At 41.6% G+C, this 19,435-nt stretch overlaps 1 protein-coding gene across 8 annotated transcripts in view; it reads right to left on the bottom strand.

The window, feature by feature from the left end:
* PKP4 (plakophilin 4) overlaps positions 1-19,435 on the bottom strand; it is a 437,166-nt gene that overhangs the window by 20,820 nt on the left and 396,911 nt on the right. For all 8 annotated transcript variants that reach the window (XM_089659730.1, XM_089659733.1, XM_089659734.1 and 5 more), the window contains 6 exons: positions 19,148-19,265; positions 16,966-17,154; positions 14,609-14,782; positions 10,556-10,706; positions 8,036-8,231; positions 2,664-2,748 (listed from right to left, as the gene is read on the bottom strand). In XM_089659730.1, the coding sequence (XP_089515856.1) occupies positions 2,664-2,748; positions 8,036-8,231; positions 10,556-10,706; positions 14,609-14,782; positions 16,966-17,154; positions 19,148-19,265 (913 nt within the window). The remainder of the gene's footprint in view (positions 1-2,663; positions 2,749-8,035; positions 8,232-10,555; positions 10,707-14,608; positions 14,783-16,965; positions 17,155-19,147; positions 19,266-19,435) is intronic.

Here is a 19,435-nt window from a genome sequence, read left to right as displayed (position 1 = left end):
AAAGTAAAATTTAAACCTTTTCAAATCACAGCATAGCAGAGCATTGTGCTTTTTTTATCTGATCCAAGTCAAATCAATGCAGTTAGAGTGTGAACATGGCTACAAGACTTAAGCCTGGTACACACAGGCAGTTTTTTTTTTTTTTCAACCCAGCGGGCTAAATGAAAGAAAAAACGAAGGAGCTTGTGAGGAGCTCGCTGTACTAACTATGCGATGTTAGTACAGCGTTCTCCCAGCTGGGCATTGTCGATCGGCTGCTGTTTTTCCAGCATACCCAAAAGTCCTGCTTCTGTCGGACAGGCTGCTGTATACATGGGCCAAATGTTGTGCAGTTTCTGTTGAACCAGCTGATACCGATCGATATTCACCCATGTGTACCAGGCTTTAGCCTGATCCCAGTAAAGAATACCATGCACATAAACTTTTCAGTCCACTCTTCAAGTAATATTATGGGTGCACAAACACTTTAACCTGCCTTATTTAGGTAGCGTAGACCTGTGTCCTGGTTCAGGAAAACACTGCAAACAATTAAACGAATCTGTGCTCAGGGGACATTGGGCATAATGTTTTACCATTTATTTCTCCTGCTACAGCACGTCCTATGTCAAATAGTGTTCTGATTTAGCAAGGTCATTAGCTCTTGGTGATCTAATTTGACAAAGTCTGGCTTCACAAACAAGGCGGCCTGTTGAAGACCATATAGTGCTGGAATTTTCATTAGCAAAAACTAAGAACTGTATTGAACAGATAAGAAAAATCTGTGTATTTGTTTGTGACCCAAAATGTGAATATCATAAAAATAAATTTATATAATCTATACTGATCTAGTGACAAGAGCAGCAAGAATGTGCAAGCAGCATTTCAAAGCAGAGGGACCAGTACCTGCTGACCACATACTATCATGTCATCTTACAGTGTCTCTCAGACGTGAGTCCACCCCTCACATTTTTGTAAATATTTTATTCTATCTTTCCATGTCACAACACTGAAGAAATGACACTTTGCTACAATGTGACGTAGTGAGTGTACAGCTTGTATAACAGTGTAAATTTGCTGTCCCCTCAAAATAACTCAACACACAGCCATTAATGTCTAAACCGCTGGCAACAAAAGTGAGTACACCCCTAAGTGAAAATGTCCAAATTGGGCCCAAATAGCCATTTTCCCTCTCCAGTGTCATGTGACTCCTTAGTTACAAGGTCTCAGGTGTGAATGGGGAGCAGATGTGTTAAATTTGGTGTTATCGCTCTCACTGTCTCATACTGGTTACTGGAAGTTCAACATGGCACCTCATGGTAAAGAACTCTCTGAGGATCTGAAATAAAAAATTTTTGCTCCACATAAAGATTGCTAAGAGCCTGAAACTGAGCTGCAGCACGGTGGCCAAGACCATACAGCGGTTTAACAGGAGAGGTTCCATTCAGAACAGGCCTCATGCTCAGCGTCATATCCAGAGGTTGTCTTTGAGAAACAGACGTATGAGTGCAGCCAGCCTTGCTTCAGAGGTTGAAGGGGGTCACCCTGTCAGTGCTCAGACAATATGCCGCACACTATATCAAATTGGTCTGCGTGGCTGTCATCCCAGAAGAAAGCCTCTTCTAAAGATGATGCACAAGGGAGCCCGCAAACAGTTTGCTGAAGACAAGCAGACTAAGGACATGGATTACTGGAACCATGATGAAACCAAGATAAACTTATTTGGTTCAGATGGTGTCAATCGTGTATGGCGGCAACCAGGTGAGGCGTACAAAGACAAGTGTGTCTTGCCTACAGTCAAACATGGTGGTGGGAGTGTCATGGTCTGGGGCTGCATGAGTGCTGCCTGCACTGGGGAGCTACAGTTCATTGAGGGAACCATGAATGCCAACATGTACTGTGACATATTGAAGCAGAGCATGATCCCCTTCCCTCTGAGACTGGGCCGTAGGGCAGTATTCCAACATGATAATGACCCCAAACACACCTCGAAGGCAACCACTGCCTTGCTAAAGAAGCTGAGGGTAAAGGTGATGGACTGGCCAAGCATGTCTCCAGACCTAAACCCTACTGAGCATCTGTGGGGATTCCTCAAACAGAAGGTGGAGGAGCGCAAGGTCTCTAACATTCTCCAGCTACGTGATGTTGTCATGGAGGAGTGGAAGAGGACTCCAATAGCAACCTGTGAAGCTCTGGTGAACTCCATGCCCAAGAGGGTTAAGGTAGTGCTGGAAAATAATGGTGGCCACACAAAATATTTTCACTTAGAGGTGTACTCACTTTTCTTGCCAGCTTTTTAGACATTAATGGCTGTGTGTTGAGTTATTTTGAAGGGACAGCAAATTTACACTGTTATACAAGCTGTACACTCACTATTTTACATTGTAGCAAAGTGTCATTTCTTCAGTGTGGTCACATGAAAAAATATAATAAAATATTTACAAAATAGTGAGGGGTGTACTGACTTCTGTGAGATACTGTATGCCCTCTTCATTCCCATGAAGTGGGTGAGTGAATTGTCTGGATCTCATGTGCAGCAATATTGTCATATAACAGAGGAAAAAAAAAAGTAATTTGTATTATATAATGATATTTCTGCTGAAACCATCTAGCAACACAACATAACTCTAGAACACATGAAAGTGTAATAACACAAACGTAGAATGTGAATTTTGTGACAGAAGTACCTTTTTATAAATGCTGCGCAGGTCTCGATACTGCCACAATGTATTTAACACCTGGGCTGCTGCTTTCACCACTTTCAAAGAGGATCTGTAAGAAAAAACAAACATAAAAAGATTATTAAAAAGCCCACAACAGTAAACGCAGGGCTTCATTTATCACAGTGTGTGGGAAAAAAAAAGAGTCACCAATGCCATTCAAGCATTTAAATGTCAGTTGGAAGTCTGAAACTGATCAAGGAACTACAGATAATTGTTTACACTCCTTACACTCCAAAGGAAAAGTTGAATGGAGGACTAGGAGCTTTACAAACAGCAACCTATTGTTACAAAGAGAGAGTTTAGATTTCATCTGCAGTGTCACCTACTAGTGATATCTGATTTTGCAATTCAACCTGTAAGATATGAGGTTCCTTCAGTACCTTTACATGACTGGACAGAAACGTTTCAGGGCTACCATTTCTGACCTCTCCATTAGAATATTAGTTCCCTGGATATCAGAGTGATGTTTTGGCTTCAATGCTTTTAGAGTCTCTGACAGTGAACAAGTGTAAAGATAAGTTGTTCTGACATTCATTTAGGGCATGCTTGTTCAGAGTCTGTGATTCAAACATATTGAAGTTTGCCCCAGCCACACATCCAGCATTTTCTTCTACAATGGAGATTATTGATAGTGTCAAGTCATCAGATAAATCCAAACGGTAGAAATAACAGTGAAGAGGAAATAAACATACAGTTCCTCTAGTTAACATGAAGCATAATAAATGCACTGAGTTACAGAAGCAAACAAAAAATGAAATTACAATGTGTAATTAAATGATGAGATACTTAAAGTGCAATATTGAATAGCATGTGAAGGCCTAAGATTCATTAGTTTGAATCTGTAGGCAGGCATGAGAACAGCATGCAAAGCGTTATGCATAACCCCACAATAGAAGTGTGGATACACCAATCCTTTGGGCCCAGAATGGGTCCAGAGATTGTACAAAAAGAAAAATCATATTCAGTTCAATTACAAAATAAAAAAAGCGTAGATGAGAAAAAAGAAAAAATGAAGGAAGAGGAAAAAGGGTCTCGGGGGAGCACAGGAGAAGGTCATCAAAGCGACAGAAGGGTGTTGTCAAATCTAGACGGCTGGGCTATGTTAATCCAAGGCTGCCAAATCCGGAGGAACTTATCATGTGTGTCTAGCAGTATATAGATGTTAACTTCTCATTAACCATTATAAAGTTCATCTGATTTTTGACTGCTTCAAAACTGAGGAGGGGGACTTCGCAATTGTCAACTTGGTGGCTGTGAATAAATGTGATGCCAATTGTCACTCAGGGCGAAGTAGATCTGCAATTGGTTTGAATAAAAGCACCTCGTTTAATATTTGCATGAAGCATAGTGCGAAGGAGGGCATAGACCCTGACCCAGAGTCTACATACCTTGGGACAAGACCACCAAATGTGGGCCATGGTACCGATTTGTTGGCAACCCCGGAAGCAATTTGGTGAATAAGATGGGATGAAACGGGCCAGTCGAGCTGGTGTATAGTACCACCTATAGAGGATTCTATAGGCATTTTTTAAAATAAGGACATTCTTTGAGCATTTGGATAACATTTGGGTCATGATTTGCCAATACTGCTGGTCAAGTCGACCCCCCAATTCATTTTGCCAGGGCTGGCAATAGGGTTGTAGCGGGAGATTTCTATAGGAGATAATGGAAGACTAGATCAGTGATATCAGGCCTGGAGACTGAGGTCTGGTTCTACAGAGGCTTTCAAAAGGAGTCAATCTGTACAGCTTGGGTTGTGGACGTAATAGTGTAGTGATAAAATGGCGAAGTTGAAGGTAGCAAAATGCTCCCGCAGTGGGATGTTATAGGACGACTGAAAGGCGTCAAAGGTGAGAATCCTAGTAGGGGAGAGTAAAGAGTTAATGTAATTGAAACCATGGGCCCCCCACCACGTGAATTGTCCTGAGTTGTCAAGACTTGGGGGAAATAACAGATTATGGAGAAGATGCATTAGGGAAGGTGTGATGAAATGAGACCTGCTGAATACTTAACGGAATCCCATAGTCGGAGTGTGTGTGTGTGTTAACGTCGGACTGAGGTGCGTAGGACAATGAGTAGGGGGGAGCCAAGGTAGGGATGGAAGTGGCGTCAGGTGAGAATCCATCAGATCTATTGTGGCCCACAGAGGGATATTTTGAGATTCATGAAGGTGGAAAAGAGGTGCAATATTAGCTGCCAGATTGTAGGCGTGAAGGTTTGGAATGGATACACCTCCATTAACCTTACGGGCAAATAAAATCGGTTTGTTAATTCTAGGATGTGAAGAGCCCCAGATAAATGTCAGGAGTTTACATTGGTGAATATGTAAGATGTGTAGGGGAACAGAAACTGGCAAGACACGAAATACGTATAGTAATTTGGGAAGATAAGTCATGCGAATTGCGTTAATTCTGCCAAACCACGAAAACGGGAAATGAGCTCTTGAAGATAACATGTCTGTCAATTCTTTAAATAATGAAAGGAAATTGGCTTGGTAAAGTCCATCGTAGGATGAGGTGAGTCTGACACTCATATATGGCAGCACTGGGAGTCATTGAAAGGGAAACTAATTTTTTAGAGTCGCTAATAGTGGTGGAGGGAGGGTCAACGATATAGTTTTAGATTTGGCAGGATTAACATAAAGGCCGAAAGGGAAGCAAAGGCGTCTCCTGGGTTCCTTAGTGTCCATAGTATATCATAAGCAAACAAGGAAATTTTATGTTGCGAGCCCGCCACATCTAGCCCTGTGACATCTGGGTGAGTTCAAACGGCCTCCGCCAATGGTTCCAATGCCAGCATAAATAGCAATGGAGAAAGCGACCAGCCTTGTCTGGTCCCCTTGCAGACCCAAAAGGTTGAGGATTCAAAGCCGTAGTATTTAAGTTTAGCCTGTGGGTCTGTATATAAGGCTGAGATCCAACGCAGAAAGGATGGACCGAAACCATAGTGGCGGAGGAGGACAGACATAAGATAGGGCCAGGACAATGTATCAAAAGCCTTAATAGTATCTAGGAACAAGAGCATCATGTCGATCATGCAGGTGTGAGCTAAATGTTGTAATTGTAGAACATGTTTAATGGCGTCCCCAGCTTGTCTATGTGGGACAAAGCCCACCTGATCTTTTTTTAATCGGGTGAGAACGGAATTCAGGCAATTAGTTAAAATTTTAGTAAGGATTTTCATATCTATTTTGATGAGAGAGAGAGGTCTATAATTAGCCCCACATCCAGCATTTTCAAAGGAAGGGCAGCAATCGAATTTCCGATTTTTATTTTCTCATGATAGAGTTTCTTCATGTCCACCAAATAAAACAATGAGATAAATGTATCACTATAGTAGTCACAGTAGATAGCAGGGGTCTGCAAACTTTCTAAACAAAGGGCCTGTGTACTAGACTTTAGGAAAGACAGACTGTAACCACAAGGAGTAGAAATGCCCCAGTACTAGTGGGAGTGAACAGACCCTTAGGCTTGGTGGTCAGTTATAACGTTACTTAGTGCCTGCAGGCAGTGGGAAAGAAATCGTGTCCCATTGTTGGTATTAGTGTGAGAAATATTGCCGCATCCTTGGTGTCAGAGGAAGGAATAGTGGTTCACCATTTATATTAATGGGAAGAATTATGCCCCATTGTTGGTCTCAGTGGAAGAAATAGTGCTCAATCATTTGTGTCAGTGGGAGGAATTATATCCCATTGCTGGTGACAATGGAAGGAATGATGCCTTATTATTGGTGTCATTGGAAGGAATGATGCCTTATTGTTGGTGTCATTGGAAGGAATGATTCCTAAGGCAGGCCATAAATGGAGTGAATTTCTTTTCTGCAGAAATTCGCTCGATTTTCCCATCAACATAGTCAGTGCTCACAGGGGAATCGCTCCCTCTGAGCTGTTGTCTTCTGCCAGCGGGGGGGGGGGGGTGAAAGTCACCCCCGCCAGGAGAAGACATTAATAGCCACTTGCAATAATCACATTTCAAATCCAGTAGACTTGTTGTACGTCAGTTGATCGATTTGGGTACATTCAGCCTGCCCATACATGGTTCGACTCTCGGCTGGTTCAGCACGAATCATCTATGGCTTTATTGTTGGTGTCAGTGGGAGAAATAGTGCCTTAGTGGGAGGAAGTGTCTTAAGGGTCACATAGGGGCAAACAAAGGGCTGCATCTGGCCCACAGGCCACAGTTTGGAGACCTGTGGCATATAGTAACGTCTGTTGGCTGATGAGGGATAATTCAGTCCATTAAAATAGTCATATAAGACAGATGTGCCAATATCTCAAAACTCAAGTTTATACTTTAGTGCTAAGAAAAGAGCCTTCTATTTTAGAGCTAAGAAAAGAGAAGTGCTAAGAGAAGCTTTTTATTTTGGTTACCACTGAATTTATGTAACAGATTAAGGGTCAGTTCTCACTATAGAAACGCAGTCCAGATGTGTTTCTGCATGCATGTTTTTGAGACATTCCAGTTCATCCCCCCCCCTCTTTTTCTTCAATTTAAAGAGGAACATGTGCATTTCAGTGTGGTTTTGGTGCATTCCGGTGTGGTTTTATGCATTTTATGTTTCAGTACAGTTCTGTGCAGGAAAAATGCAGCCTGTTCTACTTTTTTTTCTGCATCGGAAATGTACTGGAACTGTAAGCAGTGATGTGAACTATGACAATGACAACCATATAACCTACTTTCTGTGTGTTTTGGATGCAGAAAAAAAGCAACTGAAACGCATGTAGTGTGACTTGGTCCTAAAACATAAACCCTTCAGGAAACACCAAGATGCCCATGACAATTTAAGAGTTCAAATGGTTGAAAAACTTGCCAATCATTATTGAGCTACTGTCCCCAGCTGCAAATTCGATCCACAATACCTTGAAATGTAAAACCAGAGACGAACAGTATTAAAATGTGGATGTAGCCGTGCACAGGCAGGGCACCGTGACTCATGAGAAGGCAAAGAAATGGAATTTGGATTAAATCTAATAAAAAGGATAATCCAATTTTGATAAGAACATGGCTCTTCGCTGTCCCTTCACTCCTGCTGTGAAACCAAATGGCCAGATGTTTCTAATGAAGATGCAACATGAATTAATGAAAAGATGACTGTAGAAATGGATGATAATCTGAGCAGTTTATGGAATTTCAGAAAGTACAGCTTCTACTCATTCATTTACACTGAGCAGTGTGCTGCCAAGAACTTTTCAGAAATTAATAATTAAAAGCAACAAGTAACCAGATGTACAAGAGAAAAGGCCCAACTTTATCTGGGAAATGTACAGAGGCATTATGTGCTTATTATACACAATGTCTGTTTTAGGCCAGTTGATTACACCACTGTAGAAGACTTGCCTTTCCCCTTTTCCTTTGGTGATGTTCACTAACTTCTCAATTCCTCCAGTGTCCGCCAAGGCCTTTGCGTTCTCCATGTTTTTGCTGGTGACCTCATGCAAAGCACAGCAGATGGCAGCCACCGTGTCATCTGACAAAATGCTGGGGCCGTTGCCACCAGGAAGCCGATTCACCAGGTCCCGCATTGCATATTTGCCTATCGAATAAAAAAATCATGAGCATAAGGGGAACACATGGGCAAAGACACATGATCACTATAGCATAAAAAAAATCAAATATGCACTTAACTGTAGTATACAAATCTTTTAAAAGGGGAAAAAAGGTCTGAAACATTATTGGTGCTTGGATAATACCCAAAAACCAGGGTTATTTATGCAAATCCTGCTGCAGTTTCAAGTTGATAGAAAAGGGTTAAAGTAGCTAGAGCAAAAAAAAAAAAAAAAAGGAAATCCCCCAGTTTTGAACAGAGCGTGAAATAGTTAAAAACCCCTATCAGTTGCAATCAGCAGAGTCATCCCCATTTAAAGGTTTTCCATCATCTCCTATGCTGGTGAAGGTAAAATTTTGTATTTCTGTTACCTTTCTACCATAGTTATCAGGGTCACTTTGACAAATTAAGAATAAATCTCCCCACCAGGGACACAAGTTGCAGTGAAAACCTGACAGAGGTTCTAACCTTTCTCCACACTACCTGAAGCTAAAAAAAAAAAAAAAAAAAAGACTTTAAATTGTCAAAAGAGAGTGATGCAGGAGTATGGTGAAAAGGTAACAAAGGAAAAGCTTTCCATCACTACTTTCTGTGCTAAGGTCACAGGTTTGAGCTCAGTCTGTGGCTATCAGGCCTTAAGGCTGGCCCATACACTACACAGTTTTCTTACAATTTTCTGACCAATTTCCTTTAGATTTACCTTCAACTATGTAGTGCAAGGACCGGCCTAATTGGATACAATTGAAAGTGTTGTTTAGGTTTGACCTCATGTTATATGGTTTTTGGTAAATCTAAAGTAAAATTCTCAAGAAAATTGTATAATGTATGGCCAGCATAAGCAAATGTGTGTTGGTACAGGCATCCTTCTAAAATATTTTGGTTGCCTGGCTGCAGTAATGCTCCTCTGGGTGAAATTTGAAGACAATATCCTGGCCGGGCACAAATATGCATCAAGTGAGTCAGAGTGAAGTCAGAAGTCGGGACCCATATACTTTTTCGGTGACTGAAACAGTATTTAAAGCGGATGTAAACCCAGCTTGAATGATCTTTAGTTTACTAGTGCTTTGTACTAGTATCCTATTGGTTTGTGACGCTTGTTATTTTATGTAAATTAAGAACAAAATTATCACTATATGTGCTGGTGGAAAACACAGGAGCACAACGTGGAGTCAGAACTTCATCACCCAAAAAAGGACCTTCAGGGCCAGTTCACACCAGGAATTTCAATTCGCATGCAGTGCGATTTTAGCCCATTAATCACACTGGACTGCAACAAAAGTAGACAGTGCACTACTTTAAAAAACTCACTGCAACCACACCACATGGTATTTCTGTAGCATGCAATCTGGGGCAGGCAAACGCACTGTGTTTCCACCTGCATTTGTGGTGTCGTTAACAATGACACCCGCTGCAGATTGCAACTGCAGCGCGTTTCGAACGCGTTGCACAAAACGTGGGTTTCCCGCACTGTATTCTGGAGTGAAAGGGCACCCACTGCAGGATGACCAAACATTTAAATAAAAAAACTGCAGATTTAAAAACGTAATGGAAAACAACCTTTAAAATTACATAAAACTGGAACTAAACTGCCCACTGCAGGGAAATTTTGTCATGGCAGACTTGCTTCCTAATCTACTCTCCTATGACGCTGGCTGACAGATTCACGATTGCGGTCGCCGATACAGATATCTTTGCCATTTTTCTAGCCTGCCTTCTTCCCTCTTCAGCCAATGATAATGCAATTCTGCACACCTTCCCAGCACATCAGCTTTCATTCTGGGCAGCTTACAGTTTTGTTTGGTCAGGACTGTACACTGCATTATGCAGCCGTATGCGCAAAGCAACAACTGTTAAGAGAGGTTTATTGGCAGAAGAGACATACAAAGTCTCTCCTAGCCAATAACCTCTTAGCAATTCTGTGAAGGTTTAGTTCCACGTTATTATAGCTTACGTACAAAAGATTTTTTGTTTTGGGCTTATATTCATTTTAAGCAAGAAGTTCAGCATAACAGCTGAACAACTAGCATTAAAAAAAAAAGTCAGGAAGCATATGGATTTGTCTACAGCAAGTTTCCGTGAAATGAAGTCTGCTTTGGTCTCCAACAGTTGGAAACAGCTGGGAAATTGCGGCATCTCTACTCTCACTTAGTTGTCCAGGGTCAGTGTAAGGTTTCTGCCTTGGGTTAATATGAGCAAAATGGATTACTATAAAGGATGAGTATAAAATGGGAATATTTTATCATCTTGTAAAACCAAGTGCACAAACCTAAGCAATCAATACAGCCATCTATCCCTGAGCTTTCACTACGTACCAATTAGCTCTTTGTTGCGGACGTCCAACGCCATATTTCTCAATGCCGTGGCCACAGAAGACACCACTCTGTCGTTATCCATCCTCAGCAGCTCTACCAGTATGGGCAGTCCTTTTTCCTTCCTGACAGCTGCTCTGATATACGCTGCAAACTGCATAGACACAGAAAAGACGACAGATTACTTACAGTGCCGGGAGGAGATACTTCACCGGTCATCTCTACTCCGCTATCCAATATTCCTTACTGCTGGTAGCTGAAAGTAATATCCAGAGGCTTTATGCAGATAAACACTTTATTAAATATAACATTAACCCCTTCATGACTGGATACTAGGTTTCTCTGCACTACACCACTTAAATAAGTTGTCATTTAAGAAACATACCTTGATTTAGAACCTGTTTGAATGAAATACAATAAAAACAAAAAAGGGGCAAAAACTGATAAACACATTACTGAAGTGGTAAATAAAACCTGCAAAACTTTCCTGTAGTTGAATGCTGTGTCCATTTTTCAAACTTTGCAAGGGCAAATCAGGTTTCCAGCTTAAAGCAGAGTTCCACCCAAAAGGGGGAAGTTCCACTTTAAAAATTGGGGGGAGGGGGGTAGGTGATTGGAAGCGGAAGTTCCCTCCCTCCTCGTAGTCTTGTGAGACACGTGACAGGTCCCAGAAGACGACGGGGCCATTCAGGAAGCGCAGCGCTACTCGCGCATGTGCAGTGGGGACCCAGCTGTGAAGCCTCAAGCTGTCAGTTATTGTAGCTGCTGACTTTTATTTATTTTTTTTCAGAGTGAGTGGAACTCCGCTTTAAGTCTAGGTTCACACCTAAGCATTTTGTGGTGCGTTTTGCATTTTGCAGAAATACACTACAGTCCATTTAACATGATTTTCTATGGGACGCGTTCACATCACGTTTTTTGGAAAGGGTCAGGTACTTTTTTAAACGCAAAATATTGCATTTTGGTTCCATAGACTTCAATGGAGATGCTGCAGAAATTCATGTAGTGCGATTTTGATGCGTTTTAATCTGCCCAGCAACAAGTTGGGAGGAAAACAAAACGCGCAAAACACATCAAAAACGCAAAACGCACCACAGAAACAGATTAAACGCAAACTGCATAGGTGTGAACCTAGCCTTAGCCAAATTGAGTGAATTACTAATTTTGCATACTTTGTATCATCATTTCTGTACTGTCCAGGTGTATTGAAAAGACACAACCTCTTTTGCCTGCACATGTATCTTCATATTTTTTGTAATTAAAAAAAAAAAAACATTACTGCAACACAAACTACATTTGTATATACATTTTTCTTCCTATAAAGTAGAACTCTAGACAAAAAGTTCTTAAAGCTTTGGATAAAAAAGGGAAGGGTTATTGCTTGCCTTTCTAATGTTTCTAACTGGCAGATTATACCTGAATTATTGACCAAGAGAGACAAAAATAGCATCTGGAAATTTCTCCAAAAAGAGGTGAAATTACTTCTTTGACCATTGTCACCTGAACTGCTGTATCCCCATCTACCCTTGTCCAGTGACAACTGAAAAAAATGTGTCTTCCCCATAACCTTCTGTCCAGGCAACAATTGTCACCAAAACATATACTGAAGGCATATCTCTCCAGATGGGAAACAGACAGCAATTAAAACCTGAAAGAGGTTGTCACAATTCCTTGTATTTGAAAAAAAAAAAAATATAGGGTTCTTCTAATTTTGAGTAACATTAGTGCTCCCCACAAATAATGAAGAATAAATATGCATTCACCCATTCATTTCCTCTTAAATTATTTATATATTAACCCCTTTAAAACTTAAGAGCATGCTGTGCAGTTTCACAGCTGGGGGCCCACTGTGCATGCGTGAGTTGTGCTGCACTTTTTGAATGGTCCAGTAGTCTTCTGGGATCTGTCATGTAGGACAACTTCTGCTTACGACCATCTAGGCGATCACAGCGGAAGTGGGAGAGCGTACCTGTCAATTTCGGGTACACGCACCCTAAAGGTACCAATTCTAATGGGGAGCGGGGGACCAGTCTTTAAAGTGGAACTTCCCCTTTTGGGTGGAGCTGCACTTTAAGGGAATTCCTTGGGGACCCCCAGGTCACAAAAACTAGTGTCCCAATTGGATAACTTCCCCTTTATTACTTTTCCAGAGAAAACTTAGAATTTGGGATTATATTTTACTTTCACCTTCAATGATAATGGTAAACAGCGCAAATAGGGAGGGTGAATCTCCAGAATGGGGTACAAACAGCAATAAAAACTGACAGGTGTACTAATCCTTCTGTACTCTATCCAAAACTAAAAAAAAAAATTTCTCAGTAAATATTTTGACAATAGGTGCTATTGACATGAAATTTTCACCATGTCAGTAACATCCCATGCAAGCCAAAATTAAAAAACAAAACAAAAAAAACAAAAACAAAAACAAAAAAACACAACAGGCGTTCAGGAGGCAGTAGTGTCTCAAAAACATCGCCATCCACCGTAGACTGCAGCAGTGCCACCAATGTGAAAGAAGCCTTAGTGAGTATCTCTCCAAAATATAACTCTTATTATTATTATTACACAGTATTTATATAGCGCCAACAGTTCGCTCAGCGCTGTACATTACAATGGGAGACAATACACGAGACAGTACAATAACAATACAATGCGATACATGAGGGGTTCAAAGGCCCTGCTCCTTGGAGCTTACAATCTAGGAGGGAGAGGATAGTGGTACCGGAGGGATAGCTGTGGGGGATGGAGTGGTAGGAAGAGTGGAGGAGATCGGCAATTAGCTGAGGGCGGGGTAGGCTTCCCTGAAGAGGTGGGTTTTCAGGGTGCGCCAAGAGGAGAGTAGGTGAAAGTCTGATGGATTGGGGTATGGAGTTCCAGAGGATGGGGGAAGCCCTGGAGAAGTCCTGGAAACGGGCATGGGAGGAGGAAACCAGGAAGTAGAGAGAAGGAGGTCTTGTGAGGAGCGGAGAGTATGTTTTGGGTGGTATTTGGATATCAGGTCGGTGATGTAGTTTGAGGCAGTGTTATGGACAGCTTTGTATGTCAGTGTTAGCATTTTGAATTTAATCCGTTGGGCAATCGGAAGCCAGTGGAGGGATTGGCAGAGGGGGGGTGGCGGATATGGAGCGGTTGGTAAGGTGGATGAGTCTGGCCGCAGTATTCAGGATCGACTGAAGCGGGGATAGCCTGTGGTGAGGTAGGCCGGTGAGGAGGGAGTTACAGTATTCAAGTCATGATATGATAAGGGAGTGAATGAGTTGCTTAGTAGTTTCCGGGGTTAGGAACGGACGTATTTTGGAGATGTTGCGGAGGTGGAGTCTACATGAGTTTGTCAGCGATTGGACCTGGGGCTGGAAGGACTTTGCAGAGGATGCCTAAATGTACGTATATCTTAGTACCTAGACTTCTGGGAAAATCAGTGAGCCAATCACACAGAGGAAATTACATTTCTGGGGGAGTTCAGTAGACCAACTGTGCAAAGAAGGCCTCCAGGTTACCATATTGCAGTGATTTTTATAAAAAATTACAGAGGATGCAGATTGAAAAGGAACTATAATTTTTAATAACTACAATATGGCTTGTATACTTTTGTTTTTTTTTTAATTTGCTATATTTTAACAAAATGGTCTAGCATCTAGCTCTTCTCTACATGCAAACGTTCAGATCAGCACAAGCCTGAAGGTTGATTGCTTTATAGTGGATCAGCTTTAAAAGTACCTGAGAGTAAGGGGCTGAAGACACTTAAAATAATAAATAAAAGTGAAAGTAGCAGCAATAACATTTATTGGGTATCATCTTATATAAACATAAAAGGACTAACTCACCAGCACATTTATATAAAAATCCACACTATGCGATGAAGGGCAGGAATGGGTAAATATATGGGGAACTACAAGATTTAAGCTGGCGTACAGTTGTGGATGTTGTAGCTCCTCAGATGACAAGCAATTCTTTCCTCTTGATAAAGAACAAAGTGCAACAGCCTGCAGCAACCAACCATAATGCACCTCCCTGTGACCTCACTTCAGACTGATTAACATGCCAGTGATGTATTACCTTCCAGTTCCCAGCAGAAAGATTCTGAAGAGACCCAGCAGAACCTTCTAAAGTGGCTGGGTTCGAGCTTTCGGCCAGAAGAGTTAGATATGGCTTTACTACAGAGGGGTGCCAGAGCATTTCAACTCCTTTTGGAGACTGAGAGAGTCCAGGAATGGGGCCCACACCATCCCACTGCAGGAAAGAAAAAAAAAAATCACAATCCAAACAGTTGCCAAATATCTTCTTAAAAAAAAAAATCACAATCCAAACAGTTGCCAAATATCTTAAAAACCTCCAGTGTCTTTTAAGTGCTGTACATAGTAAGCAAAGTATAGAATAATCTACCACACTTTATGTACACTATAAGCCTGCAACTGATGATACCTGCTCACAGCTCCTGTTTGCTGGGACATTGGCTTGAAACCTAGGATCATAGTACTGGATGGGTGTGAAAGCTGGACTTGGCAGCATTACATTAAGGCTCTATTCACTCTTGTGAATCAGGCTCTTAGCAATTGCATGTGGGAGACCCAGCAGGGATGCTCAGAGATTAGCTGTGGGCGCTCTAAAGCAATGTAAAGCCGACAGTTGCCGCAGCTAATCTTGGCAGCTCGCATGTAATCGCACATGTAGCGTTTGCATCCAGATCTGATCTTTTGCGGATAACTGCTCCTTGAGCTACCACATGCCAGCTGTCGCGATGAGCTGCAGGACCTGTTCGCATCCATTGCTTTCAATGGTGTAGCCGCCCGCAGCTAACCACTGGAACCTCCTGCTGGGTCTCCTGCATGTCCACATGCCACAGAAGAAAAATGGAAGGACAAGCAGACACAATTATATTGATGAATATTTGTCTCATGAAAAATATCATCTCTTATCTTTGGGTATCTCACTCGCTTTCAGGATTAGGAAGTCTTCCTAGCAGTTTTGTTTTCCCATGACACTGTCACTTTAAAGACCTTCAAAAACTTACGGCTTGCATCACAGCCCGGCAGAGATCTTAAACTGCAAGTACCCTTATTTTTCACCACGTCCTTTTCGGGGAGCACTCTGGCGCCATTCTATACATAGGCCTCACTGTTTGCTTTAGCTTGGAGCTTTGCTATCTATATCATGATCTTATCAAGGTGCCCCAGCAGTCAAAACTGGAATGACAGAGGTACATGGCAAAGCTGCAAATTGAGAAGAGGCTTCTGTACTATGGGCACCTAGAATCTGGGGAATCAACAGGGGTAGAAAAGAGGATTTGGTGAAATAAAAGGTACTTGCAGAAATCTTGTGTTAGCTGCTCTTAAGGTGGTCTTAACCCCTCAAAAATGTATTACATTACAGCTCAGCAATTCTTAGATGTGGTAGCTGCATTAGTTTTCTTTTATAGTCCTTTTTCCTTATTTTCACCTGGTGATTTGCCCAGTAACTGTTATTTTCCAACTTACTTTAACAAACCAGCTGTCCAAAGAAACAGTTGGAGAGTTGAGACAAACCATTTTACTTTGACAGGGGTGCTTACAATGGTCAGCTTTTATGTAAAAGCTTTAACCCATTAGGAAAATAAAAACTGTTTGCAGTAACTACTTAAAAATGTTAGCTGGAGTTCAGCTTTAATTTTTTTAGTCAAGGCCATCTAAGTCTGTTAGTCTAACACTACCCTTCCCAGACCAACAATGCTGCTGTCCAGGTGTCTGCTTTACTACTTCATCCAGAATAAAGACACCCTAAGATAGGAATTGTGTTGCTGGCAGGATCACCAGGTGAAATAAAGGAAAACATCTTTGTTTTTGGGTTTAATATTGTTTTAAGCACTGAAGTAATTTACAACATTTATAATATCACAACAGGTCATCTTTAAGGTAAAATTGGCACCAAATACTACTACTACTAATAGTGCCAAAATACTACTATGATATCGGAACTAAAAGTTAGCTTTAAACTTTAATAACTGACTCATGAAGGAATAACCATCAGTTTAAACCCTGAATCAGGCTTTGTACAAAAAGAGTGACCGGAGCTGTCTTTCCAGGACTGGAATGCATGACGCAGAGAGGGCCGCAGCCTCTTGGTGTCTGAACAGTCTGCCATTATACTGCTGAAGCCATTACAGATTACCACTAGAGGGCAATCTTGGGAGAAAGGTTGCTTTCAGCCTAATGCAGAACCCCATGACCATCTGCAGAGTTCCCAACAAGTTCTGTGATCTCATATTCTGTTTCATTGATGCTGCGGACACATGAAAGAAATAATTCTATAAATGTCGCTACAGTTGCTCAGGAACAGAAAAGGGCCCAAGCAAAACCAACCAGTAACAGGATAAAGCAGCTGAAGCATCATGGCTGCTATCTCTTTATTCTTTACCATAATCCCCTATTTGTACTCACCAGCTCTTCTTGCTGCGGTCTTTTCTTCTTTTTCTTTTTTTTACCCCAACAGCTCGAGTCAGATTCCTTGCTGGGGGATTCCTTGCAGAAGTCCTCCATTTCATTAATTCCCAGCAAGCGAGCTTGAGGCACTTCCAATTCTAGACGGTAAGATAGGTTTCTTAACGTACAGACACAGTTCTCCACTGTCTGGAAAAGAGGGAAGGCAGGCTGTCAGAGACGGACATTCTCAGATGCTCCATATGACTGCGAGGAATGCTAGATTATTCGTTCCACCACAGAAAGCCTTACTGCCATTTTGCAAGCAAGATATTACGTGCTTTTAGACAGTCGGCCCTAATCCTAACGACTGTCAGAACAATTACAGAATTGAATGAACATATTCCAACTGCCAGACTATAAAGAAAACCTGACTGTCATTCAGGCTCATGAGAATGTGGGCAGTTATCTGGGCCATAGATTATAATGCTGGATTTGGCCGCCCACTGCACCTTCACTTCTACTTCTCTGGCTGAAACTCTATTCCTCAAGGCTGAAGAAATCTCAGGAGCTTGTTTTCCAATTTGATTCTAGTTTAACACACCTTTGTGTAGTTTAAAGTTACCCAAGAATAGTTTTTAAAGTAACTTTTACATTTATGTACTTGGAATGTTCATATTTTTGTGTTCTTACTTAAGGCACACATTTGCGGATTCTCCCTCAAGCATCTGTATCTATGCCAGATTGATATCCACCTCTTGGCTGACCTGTTGCAAGGAGAACACCAAGTACAGGATAATTAATAGAAATTGTATTGTTTTCACTCAATATGACCTGTGGACCTACAGATAGGAAGAAAAAAAGAAAAAGAAAAAGAGAGATGGGCAGCCTGCTGCTGCTCTGTCATTGTCCAGTCACTGCCTGGAGGCAGCGCTATATAAATGAGGTGCAGTAGAGAAAAGTGAGGTAACCTGACCTTCACACTTTCTCCCATGCTTCTATTCCTTTCCCCTCTTACTTTTTTTGCAGGCTTACCTTCAGAAAACATACTCACCTGCCCAGTGAGTCCAGCATAATCAACTCTTCTGCTGTCACACTCTAGGTACTGTATTGCCATCTCCCTTTCCCAGGTTATCAGAAGCTGGCTGTCTCTTCTGAGATTGGCCCCTTTCACACGGACTTCCTGATCAGGTCTGCCTGCCCTGTTTTTCAGACGGACCTGATCAGAATCTCTATTCTCCACTATGGAGTGGCGGGTATAAACAAACATGTGTCCGTTTATACTCAAAAACATTAAATTCGATCTGATAAAGAGAAAAGACGTTCCCATTCTGTCCATTGGATCAGTTGGCAGTCAGATGGAAACGGACAAGGGGTCCTTTCAATCCGGCCGCCCATAGAAGACAGCAGGCTGTGTCTGTGTCTGCTCTGCATAACTTGAGCGGACATGGACCTGTCAGCTGCTTGCTTAGTGAGAATCAGCAGACAGATCCCCCGCTGAGCAAGCAGGTCCACCCCATGTGAAAGGGGCCCTTTTCAGCCCACACACTGATACTCCCTGCCAGGTCCACCGCACAGCCACTGTGTGTCCCAGCTGCTAAAGCCTCTTTAGATATTTAACAGGGATATACCAGGATCTGCAGGAGTAGGGACACATCATTCTTGCCTAGGTAGGATACTGGCTTGAGCAAATAAATAAAAAATAACATTAAAACTTTATTTTTTTTTTTTTAAATAGGGGAGGAAGTGAAGGTTGTGGAAAAAGTTTGTTTTAGGAGTAAAGATTCACTTTAAACTAAGGACTGGCTTAAAAAAAAAAAACTGACAGAAAAAAAAAAAGTTCCCATACACAAACTGCATGTGTATATTTAGTTGCATGTCTGGAGTTCAGTTTTAAGACCTATGAATCTACAATCAATCATTCAGTAGCAACTGCAGTGCAGACTATTGAGGGACCATGTGACCTGCCATAATGATCTCATTGATTAGAATTTCTGGAGGAAAACAGCTGGGATTTGTATTTTACCCTTTTTCAATCATAGTATATAAAGCACAAAAACTCCTGAAACATCTCGAACTTCACAAACAGGGTGGAGGAAATTGCCTATGACTTAAGGATTTAAGTGCAGCAAAAAGCTTAACGCATAGTAAATGACGCTATGTAAAAATGTGTTATTACTACTGAAATAAATAAAATAGATACCTTGCTGTCAAAATCTGATGTGTTCACGCAGGTCTGAATCACAAAGAGGAGGGAGTCTACCAGCCCTTCACAATATCTCATCTGCTTGCGAGCCTCTTCTCCTGCTGAACTCAGATTTCTAAAGGAATAAATGCATGACACTGATAAACAATGCTGCCTATCAAAGACAGAGGGTCACAAAGAATGTTAGGAAGCAGGTTTAGGAGTTCCTGCAGAAGATGGCAAATTCTAAGTGCAATGGTGTCATATATCATATTATAGTAACATTGGCTAGTGGCAAACAAGAAA

The sequence above is a fragment of the Staurois parvus genome, unplaced genomic scaffold, assembly GCF_062004578.1.
Source record: "Staurois parvus isolate SC_StPar_1 unplaced genomic scaffold, SC_StPar_1.0 ptg000031l, whole genome shotgun sequence".
In the NCBI taxonomy this organism is placed as follows: Eukaryota; Metazoa; Chordata; class Amphibia; order Anura; family Ranidae; genus Staurois; species Staurois parvus.
This window is presented reverse-complemented; position numbering and strand designations above follow the sequence as displayed.